The sequence below is a fragment of the Pithys albifrons genome, chromosome 5 (assembly GCF_047495875.1).
Source record: "Pithys albifrons albifrons isolate INPA30051 chromosome 5, PitAlb_v1, whole genome shotgun sequence".
Classification (NCBI taxonomy): domain Eukaryota; kingdom Metazoa; phylum Chordata; class Aves; order Passeriformes; family Thamnophilidae; genus Pithys; species Pithys albifrons.
The window spans coordinates 3587419-3601340 of NC_092462.1; the positions used below are offsets into that span (position 1 = coordinate 3587419).

General features: G+C 51.6%; 1 protein-coding gene across 1 annotated transcript; it reads right to left on the minus strand.

The window, feature by feature from the left end:
• Window positions 1-8616: 8616 nt before the first annotated feature.
• LOC139672170 (immediate early response gene 5 protein-like) lies at window positions 8617-13574 on the minus strand. Its single transcript, XM_071555795.1, has 6 exons — window positions 13346-13574; window positions 12743-13267; window positions 12475-12552; window positions 11957-12246; window positions 9329-9507; window positions 8617-9169 (listed from the first exon to the last, which is right to left on the minus strand). The coding sequence occupies exons 1-4, from the start codon at window positions 13572-13574 to the stop codon at window positions 12161-12163; spliced, it is 918 nt and encodes a 305-aa protein (XP_071411896.1). The 3' UTR covers window positions 8617-9169; window positions 9329-9507; window positions 11957-12160.
• Window positions 13575-13922: the final 348 nt, after the last annotated feature.

Genomic DNA, 13922 nt, shown 5'->3' on the forward strand with positions numbered 1-13922 from the left:
CCTTGGGCTCATGGCAGTGGCAGGGACTCACTGGCACTGTGGGAATGAAGGAGCTGCAGGGGCTCCTGAGCCCAGGAGAGATCCCAGGATTTATCCAGGGGCAGTCTGGTGTGCCCTGGGAATGCACATGTGTCTGACACAGGCACTGACACAGCTCTGGGAAGGGTTTGTTCCATCCCATTAAACAGAGTCAGAGGTAACTGGGCACACTGGGAACTGCTCTGCCACCCAGAGCAGTGTCCATTTATTCTGTGGGTTTGGTGTGGTTTGGGGACTCACAGCAATCCCAGGAGTGCCTTTGCAGCACAAGGACTGAAACCCAGTGATTTTTGTGCAGGTTGTCATTATCTGGATTAGCTTGGGAAGGTCTCAGGATAGGAATGGGCCAGAAATTGTGTTTGCTTCTGGTTGTATCAACCTCAGCTCTGATTCTTTCAGCCCCAGAGCAGTGACACCCCTTCCTATGGAAGCCTCTGCCATGCAGGCACTTGGACCATCCTCTCCATCCCAGCACAGATTTGCTGAGATTGGATTAACAAGAAAATGAATTAGTTTTGCTTTCAGGAATGTCAGTGCCTTCACCATCCCAAGGGAAACTCTGTCCCTGAGGCACATTTGGTTGTTTCTCCTTTCACCCCACAGGTGCAGCTCTGGGGCAGAGCTCTGCACACCCACCCACCTGCAGCAGTGGAACCTTCCCACCCAGCACACAGATGAGCCACTGATCCCTTTTGTCTTAGAAAACCCTCCTTCACAGCTTGGGAAAGGTGAACTGGCACAGTTAATCCATGGACAGCTGTTTAGGGAGGGCTGATATTATGGTACTGGGAGGATGTGCTTTTGCTTGGTCTGAACCTTCTCTCCTACAAGTGTTGGAATATTTGCAGTAGTTGTTTCCACACAGGGTACATGCTGTGAACCCCTTTTTTGGTTAGAATTGGGAATATGTAGCTTGAATAAAGCCAGCCATGCTCTGAAATATGTTCTGGGTGGTTGTACTGCAGTATTTATTTTTGCTCTAAATATTTCACTGCAGTAAAACACCATGCCCAAGGCAGCCCTTGGTTCTTGTTGCATGCTCTGATAGCAGTGGATTTGTGTTTCCTCTCAGCTTTGCTTTCTGGTTGCCCAGGGCAGCTGCCAGTGGGCTCTGAAAGGCCCAGAACCAGCTGCCTCCACTTTGGCACTGCCCCAGCTGGAGCCACAGCCTGATGGGAGCCCCCAGGGAGCTGCTGCAGAGGGGAGGAGGGAACAGCAGCAGGAGGAACAGCAGAGGAAGGAGCAGCTCCTGACACTGGGGTAGGTGTTGCTCTGTTTCTCCATGCTGGTTTTTGCCTTTAAAGATGTGTGTGTGTGGCATTTGGGACTGAGGGTGGCAGAGCTGCTCAGGAAGGAGGTGCCAAGGCCTCCCACGGGCATTCAGGTGGCAGGGTCAGGGTACTTGGAAACAGTGTTTTAATTGGAAACTGGTTGCTAATTGCATATTACTCACATTTCATTGAAAAGACACATAGAAAGTGCAGCTCTGCATGGCCAACAGGGTGCTGAGGTGTTTGTTAACACACAGGATTCTGAGGCTGAAAGTGTCCCCATTTTAATTGGTGAGAGTGCAATTAGGTTAATGTGTTTCAGGTCCCCATTCCCATCATGGTAACACCCTTTGTATTTTGGTTTTCACCTCAGCACAATTTTGCTCCTGTGTTTGCCAATCTGCTTGCAAGACTTTATTCTATACAGACCTGTTTTTTTTCCCTGGCATGTTGAATTTGTTGCTCCAGAGCATTTTTCATTCCAGCTGAGCTTCAGTTATTTGGGATTCCCCCAGGGCTCCATTTTGAGTCCTGCTGTGCTTTGCATGTGTAGCCTTTCCATGAGTCACCATTAGAGCTGCTCAGACTCTGCACTGTCCCCTCCTTTCTGCTGGCACTGAGCTCCTGCTGATCTGGGGCAAAGCATCTGCTTGGCATGATGTTCTGCCTGGCATTCAGTTATGGAGATCTGCACATGTAAACCCTGGGATGGGGAGCAGAGGGGTCTGCTGATAATGAGCTGTCTGAGCCCTGGACTCGTGTTGGTAGCAATGGCTCCCCTTGGCTCTGGCTTTATTAATCCATGGGAAAACAGGCCATTATGGATACCAAAAACTGATTTCCAAAGGCTACTGCCAGCCTGAAAAATGAGATCCAGTCTTTTTAATTCATCACTCTTTTAACAGAACAATTTTGAATGACAAGTTCCAGACTTGCAGTGCTCATTCCCAGCAGCCTTGGAGGTGCCATCTCTGTGCCAGGACATGTCTGTGCCAGCAGCCCTGGGATGTGCTTCAGAAAGCTTTGGAATCTCTGCTGCTGGACACACTGCAATATTTTTCTGTAAGTCAACATAAAATCAAAATACTTGGCCAAGACACATGAAATCTGCTGTTTGGGGTGAAGATGTGATGCTTTTGGTCTGTATGCTGGTTTTGGGTAGGAAAGAGTTCATTTTCTTGAGTGTAGCTGGCATAGGGCTCTGGTTGGATTTATGCTGGACACTGTTGATAAGTCAGGGGTGTTTTTGTTACTGCTGAGCAGTGCACTCGCTTTTCCTCTTTGATTCTTTCCCCCATCCCACTGGGGGTAACAAATGAGTGGCTGTGGGAGGTTTAGTTGCTGACTGGGGTTAAACCACATATGTTTAAGGTCTATCTCTTTGTGCACCTCTGAGAGGTTTATTTATTTATGATGATGATGTGATTTCTGAGGAGCTCTCTGCCCTTCCAGGCCTGGCCTCACTGCAGCAATGCCTTAATGCCACGTGCATCTGACAAAGTGCTCTGACAAAGCCCTTTTCCCCTCTCTGTGCACCATTTAAAGGCTCCTGGGCCTCCTCCCTCCTTCCCAGCCCCTCAGGGGATCCAGAGGGGCCCTGAGCACGGGATAGAGGGCAGGTGGCACCATGGAAAGTTCATGTGCAGTTTGGAGGCACTCAGCAACAGGATGGAAAATGAAAAATGATAATAATCTCTAGAGCACAAAACTACATGGAATGTAAGTTCAAGTGAGCAGTATTTTCCTGACAGGTTGGCCTCATTTCTGATCCCTTTTGCTTGCTGTTGGTGCAGCAAGTGCCACCTTTGGAACCTGGTCAGAGATCATCACTGAATCCAGCTCCATTTATTCATTTCACATAGTTACCACTGTAGGTTATGATGAGTTGAGAGTTCAAAGCTGCTTATATTCACTCTGATTTGCCTGCAACATTAATGAAGGATGTATTTCCAAGGATTGGGGTTTTCTAACAGGGTCACTGATGGTGTCAAGCTGCACTCAGCAACAGAGTAAAGGACTTTGTTTCTTCTTTGCAAATACTGGGTGATTGCTGTCACCACACCGGACTGGCACAAAGGAGGAACCAGGAGAGGCAGTAGCAGAGCCCACCTGAGCACTCTCAGTGCTGTTGAGAGCCCTGAGCCTCTCTGGGTGTCAGTAACTTGGGTGATGTGTTGCCTTCTGCTGCTGCTGCTTTGGCTGAGTAATGCACTATGAGCACCTTGGGGATGTGGTTGGTGCAGTATTTGTGCCTCTCTGAGAGGCCCCCTGAGAACAGTACAGCCTGTCCAGAGTAGACACAGCATCAGTGCCTGCAGGGAGGGCACAGAGTGCCCCTGGGCACAGCACAGCCTGCCCAGAGCAGAGACAGCATCAGTGCCTGCAGGGAGGGCACAGAGTGCCCCTGGGCACAGCACAGCCTGCCCAGAGCAGAGACAGCATCAGTGCCTGCAGGGAGGGCACAGGGCAGAGACAGAGACTGCACTGCCATCCAGCACCTTGGCTTTACATCCAAGGGTTATCAGTGATGGAAGTTCTCTCACTGGTTGGCTTCCTAATGACTCCTCTAGTAGGGAGAAAAGTCCCATCTAGAATACATGTTTTTAGGCTTGAGCAGCAATAAGTATTTTGGAGACATGAACGTGATCATTTAAACCTTTAAGCCACTTGAACTCTCCTCACCTGCTGGAATGGCAGAGTGAGAGAACAGCAGCTAAAACTGGTGCTGATCAATGATGTAACGAGTTGTGTGCAGTTCTGCTCTTACAGCTTTACCATTTTGGGGAGAGAAGGTATAGATGGGTGTGACAGGGCAGCCAAAAGTGTGACAAACTTCTGTGTAAGCAGAGACTGAATAGGAGAGGATGTTTTAAGTCTAAGGATATATGGGAGATGTGTGCAGGAGTGGGGTGGGCAGAGGAGCTGTAATGGATTTCTGCACTTCTGCAAGTGCCACAGAAATGGAGCCAGGCTGCTTTTCCTCTGCCTTTTGTGACATGAACCTGGGAGGCATCCAGTTAAAGTTGTGCCAGCAGCTGAGTAGCAGAGGGACACAGACACAGGCAGGGCTGCCACTGCTGCCACCCCTGTGGGCAGTGACCTCCTGGCCCTGAGCAGAGCCAGAGCTTGGGGTGACCAAGTGCGGGCAGGCACCGCCCCGGGCACTGGGCACTGTCCTCATCACACCCTTTAATTCTGGAATCTTCTTTACAGAAGAGGCTGAGCATGGTGGGATGCAGGGATGCTCCTGCTGCAGGGCTGGCAGTGGCAGGGAGTGTCTCAGCCCTTGTCAGACTCATCCCTGATAACAGAGTGCCCCTGGGCACTGAGCAGTGTGACAGTGCATTGACCTTGAGCTGAAGGGCCTCCAGTGCTCCCTCAGCTCCTGAGGCTGTTTGTGAAGCCTTCCATCCATGTAATGAAGAGCTCCAACTCTCTTGAGCTCATAAACCTGATCATGGTGTGAATTGAACTGCTTAAGGCTCCACTTTGCTATTCCAGCTTCATTATTGCTCCTTGTTTTGGTGTGTGTGTAAACCATCTCATCTTCAGCAACATTATTCTCAGAGTAGAATCAATACTGGCCTGATCCTGTTTGGCAGAACAAGGGTTGGCACTTCTGATGGGGGTGAAGCAAACAGAGATTTGCCCTTTTATTCTGAAGAGTGAAAACAAAGCAAGTTTGCCTTTAGCAGTGTGGGCTTTCTTGTATTTGCAGCAACTCCCTGTCCTTGGGGTGCTTTTTTTTCCTTTACCATAAAGCAGCATTGCTCCCTGGTGCACAGCACAGAGAACAGAAGAGACCCACTGGGTAAAGCTGGGAGGTACCTGCTGCCTTCAGCCTTGTCTGCAGTGTATTTTCTGTGCCAACACACCTTGAGGGCACCTGAACACGCTGCTGATGGGAGGGAACCTTTTGTCCTGTCCATGGTTTGTAAACCCCTCACTGCCACTCAGACCAACAGCTTGACTCATGTAATTAATGGCCCCAGACAGAATTCAGTGTAGTATAAAATAATTATTGCCATCTCTCTACTGGTTAAATATGTAATTTTTCACTTTCCTGTAGTTCTTTTCTCACTGCTGGTACCAGCCTGGCACCCACGAGGTGCAGCAGTTGTGCCTTGTGTTTCTGTCTGTGCCCAGCCCTGTGCAGGGGTGGGGCTGCACTGGGCACTGACATTTGGGTCACACCATTTGTGCCAATAAGAAACTGGAAACAAAGGTCCCCTCATGCCCTTACACTGTGTTAGAGTTAAAAGTATCTGTTATAGGTCAAATTCCAGCACACTGACTAAAAGTTTCAAACTCTGGCTAAAAAAATAAGGGCTTATACAAAAGTAAAATGCTAAAATCAAAATGTTTCTTTGAATTATGATTTTCCCAAGTATCTTCATTCAACTTTTATTAATGCATTAAAGGAAGGGCAGCATTTCTGTCACCATTTTTACAGTGCCCATCTCTCACCCACTGAGTTGGTGCCCAGAGTGGCACCACTGAGGGCAGGGGGGCTGAAGGAATCCTGTGCTATTGATTGTGTGCCACAGACCTGAGCCCTCACTTTGTCTTAGGGCAGTGGCTCTTACTCTGTCAGCTCAGTTAAACCTGCAAACAATTCAGCCTTTGGGGCTTTAATATTTTTATAGAGACATTCATGTCCAGAAGGTGTCTAAGGGTGTTTGTTCCATCAGGCTGGCTCTGATATTCCTATTAAAAAATAGATATGGCTCATTGATGAGAAAATCTCTGCAGAGAGAAGGATTTTTCTTCAGCTTAAAACCTGAAATATAAATTTGAGTATAGAAAAGTGAAGAGGCAACTCTTGAAGGAAGGGATAGAAAAGAAAAATGACTGTGAACTTGTTCCACTGAAACTATTTGGATTTATTAGGAAAAGGGTAAATCCTTTGCTACTGAGCTAATCAGAATTATTTATTATGTTGTGAAATCTGAAAAAATAACTTGAGAAAGGAAACTTACTTTGAAAGCTGGAATTATATATATATCTTTTTTGACTGAATAATGAAGAGGTAAACAGAAAGGAGTGGGATGACTTTAGGTCTTGTATTTTAACAGAGCAGATTATGCTTTAGCTTGTAAAAAAGAAACATCAGAGCACTTGTTTTAAGTTGTAAATAACTATGGTCAGACTGGCTGGTTTTGTTCTGGGCATGGCTGGGCTGGCACTGGCAGCAAATACAGGGAGTGGTGGGTAAATACAGCAGGGCCTGAGACTGGGCACTGGGAGCAGGACAGAGGGGCTGCTGTTTGCCCCCTGCAGCTGGAGCCCAGAGATCCTGGCACAGCTGGAGCCCAGGGATGTCCACAGGGCACTGCAGTTCAGCTGCTGTGGTTGGCACACACAGTTCATGTGGATACAAAGGCTGAGAACAAGGTTGAGTGGGGTAAGGAACAGGAAAACCAAAAGGCCCAGAACTCTTGGTGAGGAACATCCCCAGGAACAATTGTCCCCTGATTGCCACAGTTCCAGAGCTTGGGGTCACCAGCTGGAATTCTCCCGAGGCAGTGGGAGCAATGAGAGGCACTGCCCCCCCTGAGTGCAGCCCCCCCGGCTGCTGCTGCTGCAGGAGCTGCCAGGGGCCCACAGAACAACCAGTCACACACTCAGGGAAGGGGAAACAATCAGTGCTCACTGAACAGAATGTTCTGCCATCAACCAGTAAATTCCCAATCCAGGGGCTGTACCCTGGGAGGGCCCAGGTCAGCCCTCCCAACACGGTGACAGTGAGGACCCTCCAGGCATCTCTCAGGGGCAGGGCCAGACTCCCCCCAGGGCTGAGCACAGTTATGGGGGGGCTGCACATCTTTCCTGGCTCCTTGGGCTGCATTTTACTGCTCTGCCTTAGGGGGGCAAAGGACAGCAGGGAAAGGACACCTTTGGTGTCCAAAACCACATTCCTTTTGTGCTGAGTAGGAAACAGTCCATGTTGGGGGAACATAATTGTAATTTACACAATGGAGTGTGTCTGTTTGTTGGGCTCCTCACTAGAGAAACGAGTCTGGGAACAGGGAATCACAGAATCATTTGGGGTGGGAAAGAGTCTTAAGATCATCAGGACCAATCATTAAATAATTAATGGAATTTGGGCTGCCCACAAAGAAAACATGGTTTGGGGTCTGGGGAGTGCTGTGCACTTGAGGCTGTTCAAAGTTTAGGCAGCTCAGCAGTGATGTAACACATCACCCTGTAAAGAAGGAAAGGAATCTCACTCTGTAAAGCTCAGTCTAAAACTGATACACAGAAAAAGTTAACTGTGACTCTTCATAAATAATGTTAAAGGAAACAAACAGTAAATTGAAATAATTCTTCCCAAATGCAGTTCAGAAATACTGTCAGAGCAGGACTCTCCTGTCCAAACCAGCCAGTGCAGATGCTCTGAAAATGCTGAGTGCAATTTGTAGGTTCATTTTCATGCTGAGAGGGCACTGACACAGCCCCCTGATTATTAATTAGAGCACTGCACAAACTCTGACTCTGTGCCTTGGCCTCTCTGTGCTGATGGCCAAGCTGTGCTGAGGCTCCAGCAGGGGCTGAGCAGGGTCATTCCCACTGTGTCCCTCCAGCTCAGCCGCTGGAATGCCACATTCCAGCAGTGGGGATGGGAAGGGCCAGGGGGTCAGTGCTCTGCCCTCCTCCCCCCAGCACTGGGGCAGGGACAGGAGCAGCAGCAGGGCCTTTGCAGAGAGAGGGGCAGAGGGGAGAGGGGGCAGAGCAGCTGCTGAGCAAAGGGGCTCCACTGAGCAGCACAACTGAAGCCCAATTGAAAGGTGTGAGCTTGGGGAGACCCAACAGCTCCTGCAGGTGCCACTGAGCATTAGAAGGGCCAGTGGGGGTGGGCCAAGTCACCCTCTAATTGGGGCTAATTGGGCAGGACTGACAGCCTGAAGGGAATTGCTGCCCTTGTCTAAGTCAGTTCCAATGGATTGCAGAGGGAATGAATTCCCCCTCCAAGTTCTCTTGTGTGCAGTCCATGACAGTCACTCCCAGTCTGTGTTTTGTGTTGCTCAGAGAAGGCCAGAGCCAAACCTTGAGGGGCAGGAGGAGCAGACCTTACTCAGACTATTTAAACAACTTCAGTAATCTCATCCTAAAGTTTTTTTTTTTCAGAGGAAATCCTAATTGCCTTTGGTTTTATATAACCACAGTCAGTCCAAACTAGATCTCTTCAGGCCACTCTCTGGCCTTGCATAGATCAGAACACAATTCTTATTTTTCCTCAATCTTTGTCCCTGCTGGCAAAGAATGAGAGGAGAGATCCTGTGAGTGGAGCTCAGTGAAGGTCAATAGCAAAGTTCCTCTCTATCACTTGGGAAATAATGAGGGGGAACAGAGCCCAACATGGAGATGGAGCTGGTGAAGGTGCCTTGTGAGGAATGTTTAACAATCATTATCTATAGAAACCAAGTGAGTGTTGAGGGTGTAACTTGGAGATTCACCAGAGACATTTTCCCCCAAACTGGAAGAGGCATTTTCTGATATTACTGAGGGATATTGGAATTGCTATTCCTGCTGTTACCATTGTAACTGTTACCCCAGGGCAGCACCAACAATTTCTGCAGGGTTATCAGGATTGCTGAGTGTTTCCTTTGCTGCTCAGTGAGGCTCAACACTCTTATTTCTGATCAAAATCATTTCAGTGGGAACTGGGAAGCATAAAAATAATGAGATGAGTTTTCCTAAAGACATCTTGCCCTGGTGAATGCCACGTGCAATCCCAGCAGGGCAGGGGCAGCAAAGCACTGTCTGTGCCTTCTCTCAGGGCACCTCAGTGAGCATCAGCTTGAGCAGGAAAGGGGTTCCAATGGACAGTGTCCTGCCTGCCCTTATTGGATTCCCAGCTGTAGGAAGAGTTAAGCAATGAGGGGAAATTCTTGTTTGAAATCACTGAAAATGAACCTTGATCCAACCTCCAAAGTGAGACTCAGGATCATTCTCTGCATTCTCATGAATGCACATGAAGTTACTGTTGTGCACCAGAGGATGTGTTTGTGTGTTACCTTTATCCAGTGCAGTGTCTGTGATGTCTCAGTGAGCAGGAACTGGGCACTTGGTTGCTCCTGTTCACACTCCCTGGGCTCAATATTCAGGATGATTTCCCAGTCCCCATGGGCATGAGCAGAGATCACCAGGACAGGCCTCCAGCTCCAAATGCTGCCCTGCAAGTGATCTGGGAGCTCTGGAACACCAAGGGTTATAAAACACCAGCTGGCACTGGCACTGCAGGCACAGGGGATGCTGCTCCAGGGCAGGGCAAGAAATCCCTGCCTGTGCACAGGTGGGATTCACCTTCCTGCAGCAGTTGGGAGTGAGGGGCAGTGGCAAGGGACACTGTCTGAAGTTAAAGAGATCAGGATAAAACTGCTGTCAGGTGAGCTGCACCAGAGGCAGCCTGGAAAAGGCAGGGGATGAAAATATGGGAAGGTAAATGTGCCAAGACTGGCCAAAGTCAAAGAGCAAGCAAGGAAAAGAAAACATAAACCAGAAAGACAGAAAATTATTTAATTTGCCTCATAGTAATGAAATAGCTGTTTTGTCTTCCAAGAGACCTTTGTTTATCCCTGAGCTTGTGTGTCCCCATCCTGGGATGTGTGAAAGGTTTGGGGCCCAATCAGAGCCCTGTCTGAGCTGACAGGAGCAGCATCCTGGGTTGGATGAGCTGCTGGAGCTGGGAAGTGTCACAGCCCTCCCTCTGGAGGGGCCACAGCACTCTGTGACTCACAGCCTGTTCTGTCACACTGAAACCCTTCCTTGAACCACAGCTGTTTGTTCTTGTGAGCTCAGGTTATTGCAGGGCCTGGTGGAACAGTGTCCCACAGTGTTCCTGTTCTCCAGTCTCCAGTTCCTTATTCCCCATCACTGCACTGGCTGGGATGTCAGTAATTCCCTAAAGGGGGGGACAATCTGTCCAACAAACCAGCAGCCAGGCTGGGCCATCCCTTACCTTAAAATCTGCCTTGCTCCAAACACAGGGCAGTTTTCAGCACTGGGGTGTAAAATAAATATGAAATGTTCCAGTTCCGTGCCAGGTTTGCACAGAGGAACCTGTTCCTCAGGGCAGGGTGAGGCAGCTGCAGCTGCACAGCCACACAAGAGCCACTCCTGATCAACCTCAGTCCAGAATTGGTCTGTCACTGCCTCCAGAGGGCTCTGGGCAGGGCTCAGCTGGCTGGGGTTACACCTTGAGGGGGCCTTGGGCCCTGCAAGTGCCTCCAGTGCTGCTGGAATTAGAGACTGGCACAGCTGGGGCCCTGCAAGTGCCTCCAGTGCTGCTGCAATTAGAGACTGGCACAGCTGGGGCCCTGCAAGTGCCTCCAGTGCTGCTGCAATTAGAGACTGGCACAGCTGGGGCCCTGCAGGGCTCAGCCCCATCCCCAGGGTATTGTCTGAGGGCTTTTACTGTAGATGTGACAGTCAGGAGAGTGCTAAGTGTGACCATGCTGGGGCTACTCAGAACATCTAATGCAATGGCTGTCACACTTATGGATGGAGGAAACTCTATAAATTGATAACATATCTAATAATCAATTGATCTTTACATGGGCAAAGAGGTTTTTTGTGTTACTCATTCCCCTGCTGAAATGTGACTTCCCCTTGACAAGGGCACTCAGACTCACAGAATGAGTAGCACAGAAAGCCCCCAAACATGTGCTCTGTTTTTCTGTCCCTCACTAGGTGTAGTTTTGGCTCACAGAAACAGGAGAACTGGCAAGAGAAATTTTCTTAGAGAACATTACTGACCTTGAACTCTGAAAATTCATGAGTTTGGAGCCACAATTTGCCCTGATTTCATATTCATCCTGTTGAAAGCCACTCATGAGCTGTGTCACCTCATTTCACAGCCTCAGCTCCCCAAATTATGCCATTTATTGCAGAAATAAATGCAATTTGGTTTGCCATCACCTATTTGATAGAAATGTGTCCCATGCTCATGCCAGGAGGAGAGATGACAGCAGCCTCCAGCACAGAGGGCAGAACAGGTTAGTGGGACTGAGAGTGTCCTAATGAGGTCAGAGTGACACAAAGTAGAAGGTAACACAAGCAGAGGAACATGTGGTTAAATACAGGGATTTCTGGAATGGAAAGCTGAATATGCAAACAGGGCATTGGTTTCAATTTATCACTTGCATCTCTTTCTGCTTTTGAAATCTAGTTAGTAGCATAATAGTGGCCTAGAGATTTAGGGAAGAAAATATCTTTCTTATATTTAATTGAATAGAAGAAGTAAAGGAGAACAACATTGTTTATCTTTGTTTTGAAGCCTGCAGATATTGGGGCTATTTTGCATAATGCACATTGGTATCAGTTGAGGTGGGATTTTTAAACCTGAACTGGATATGAAATGCTTATGGCCAGTCTCTTATTAGTGCTGAGGAACACAGGGTCAGTTCTCCCCTCCCTCCAGCTGCCCCTGTGGTGCTGCTGAACAGCCAGTGCCAGGCCCCCCTTGGGCACCCACATCTTCCTCCTGCTCCTGGCAGAGCCCCCTGTGCCTGAGAACAACCCCCTGACACCGAGTCTATGGGCAGGATGTGACTGACAGGCCCAGGTGGCATTCCTGGGGTACCATCCTGTGCACTGGGGGCTGTCCCAGCCCTGACTGATGGGGGTTCCAAATACATGCTTACCCTAAAGGAAAGAGATAGCCCCTTGGAATGGGAACGCAGCCATCCTGGGGGAGTCCACGGGGGCTGTCCTCAGGCAGGAGGTTCTCCCTGGCAGCAGCAGGTGGAGCTCCCTCAGCCTGAGCTGCGGGACACGGCGAGGAACACCCGGCCCATCCCCTGCTGGGCACTGCTCAGCGCTGGCATCTTCCAGCCCTTTTGTTGGGATCAGCCCGAGCCGCCCCGGGGGTGTTCCCGGTGCCTCCGCTGTGCCCGCAGCGCTGACCGGCACCGCTGGAGGCAGCACAACAAACCTGTATTGGGATAACAGAATATTCCATTCTTAGGATCAATCCAGGCTGCAATCAGGCTGCATTGCATGGCTTCAATCCAGGGGAGGCTGGGAATTGTTCAGTTCCCACATGGATTCTGTTGGTGCCTGTGGGACAGTGAGATCCAAGGACCTGCCCCACCACAGCAAACCTGCCCATTTTGGGCAGAGGATTCCCCAAACCCACCTCACCTGTGCTTAACCAACAAACCTTTCCAGGAGTCAGCTCGAGCTGCTGGAGCCAAACAGGGTTTCCAGTGGGAATACAGTGGAGTAACATCTGCGCCTGCTGATGGAGACAAAACGGGGCTCGTTCCAGGCAGTTGCAGGCCTGGAACAGAAAACCCAAACCCTGCGGTTTGGGGGTCCGGAACAGCCCCCCAGCCCTGCCCGTGCCGGGCACACGGAGCGCGGCCCCGGCTGGCAGGGCTGGGCCCGGCTCTGCGGGGCAGGGGCTGAGAGCGCGGGGCAAGCCTGACCTGGGTGGGTCCTGCAGCCCCGACCCGGCCCGGGGAGGCTCCGACCCATCCCCGTCGCTGCTTCAGCTCTGCAATCCCCGCGGCTGCTCCCGACACGGGCAGGGCCCTTCCGGCGCGGTCCCGGGGCAGGAGGTGGGTCGGGAGCCGGGATGTGCCTTCCCGGGCGGTTCGCGGCCGGTGCCGCTCCAGGGCTGTGCCCGCAGTGCCGGGCGGGGCAGACGGTGCGGGACAGCCCCGGTACCGCCAGTAGGTTCCAGCCTTTGTTCGGTACCTGCGCCGAGCGACCCCAGAACCGACAAAGCGCCGCGACCACCACCAGGACCGGATAGAGAGCAGCGACCCCAGGACCAACAGAGCCGCGATAGGGCTGTGCCGGGAGTGCGGACGGGAGCGGGGAGAAAACGTGAGGCTCAAGGCGCCCAGTCCCGCTCCAAGCCCCTCTAGCCCCGGAGCGCGGCTCCTCCTGCCCGCGGCGACGGCACCCGGTCGGGGCTCCTGCGGGGCCAGAATTCGGCTCTCCACGGACTCAGCAAGCGATGAATCTGGGACTGCGGCTCCGCAGACTCAGGGAGCGCTGGATCCATGGCTACGGTTCTGGCTGACCTCTGGGACCGGACCCGCGGAGGCAGCGGGACCGGCCGAACCTTCTTTGTATCTCCGAGCGCCTGCGAGAACCGCCCCGAGCCCGACGCTGCGGGGAAAAGGGGGGCGAGGGCGGGGCGGGGCCGGCACAGGTGAGCGGGGACAGAGAGCGCATGCGCGGGCCAGGGCCAGGCGTGGCGGCCACAGGTGAGCGGGGCGGGGCCAGGACAGGAGCGGGCACAGAGCGCATGCGCGGGGCGGGGCCGCACAGGTGTGCGGGGTCAGGGAGCGCCGCCCGGGGCGGGGCCGAGGGTATTTGAGCCCCGGGAAACGCCCCCGCCCCATTTGCTCGCTCAGTGCGCGCTCGGGGCCGCAGGTGAGGCTCGGGGGCCTCGCTTCTCGCCTCTATTCCCTTTTATTTCTCTATACCTCTCATTTCTCCCCCCCTTCCTCCCCTCCCCTACCCCCCACACCCACCCCCCCCAAACCCCCCCCCTCCCTCTCCCCCCTAGCCCTCCCCTCCCTCCCCCCCCAAACTCGCTCTTCGCCCCCCCCGTCCCTGACCCATTGGGCACCCCAACCCAGCCCGACCTCCTTC

Excerpts from the sequence above, each read along its gene's own strand:
- LOC139672170 (XM_071555795.1), bottom strand. The coding sequence starts at position 13,574 with ATGCGCTCTGTGCCCGCTCCTGTCCTGGCCCCGCCCCGCTCACCTGTG. Across the intron at positions 12,553-12,742 it reads GGGCTGCAGGACCCACCCAG|CAGGCGCAGATGTTACTCCA; the intron begins GTCAGGCTTGCC and ends TGTCTCCATCAG. Across the intron at positions 12,247-12,474 it reads TCGAGCTGACTCCTGGAAAG|GTTTGTTGTGCTGCCTCCAG; the intron begins GTTTGTTGGTTA and ends ATCCCAATACAG.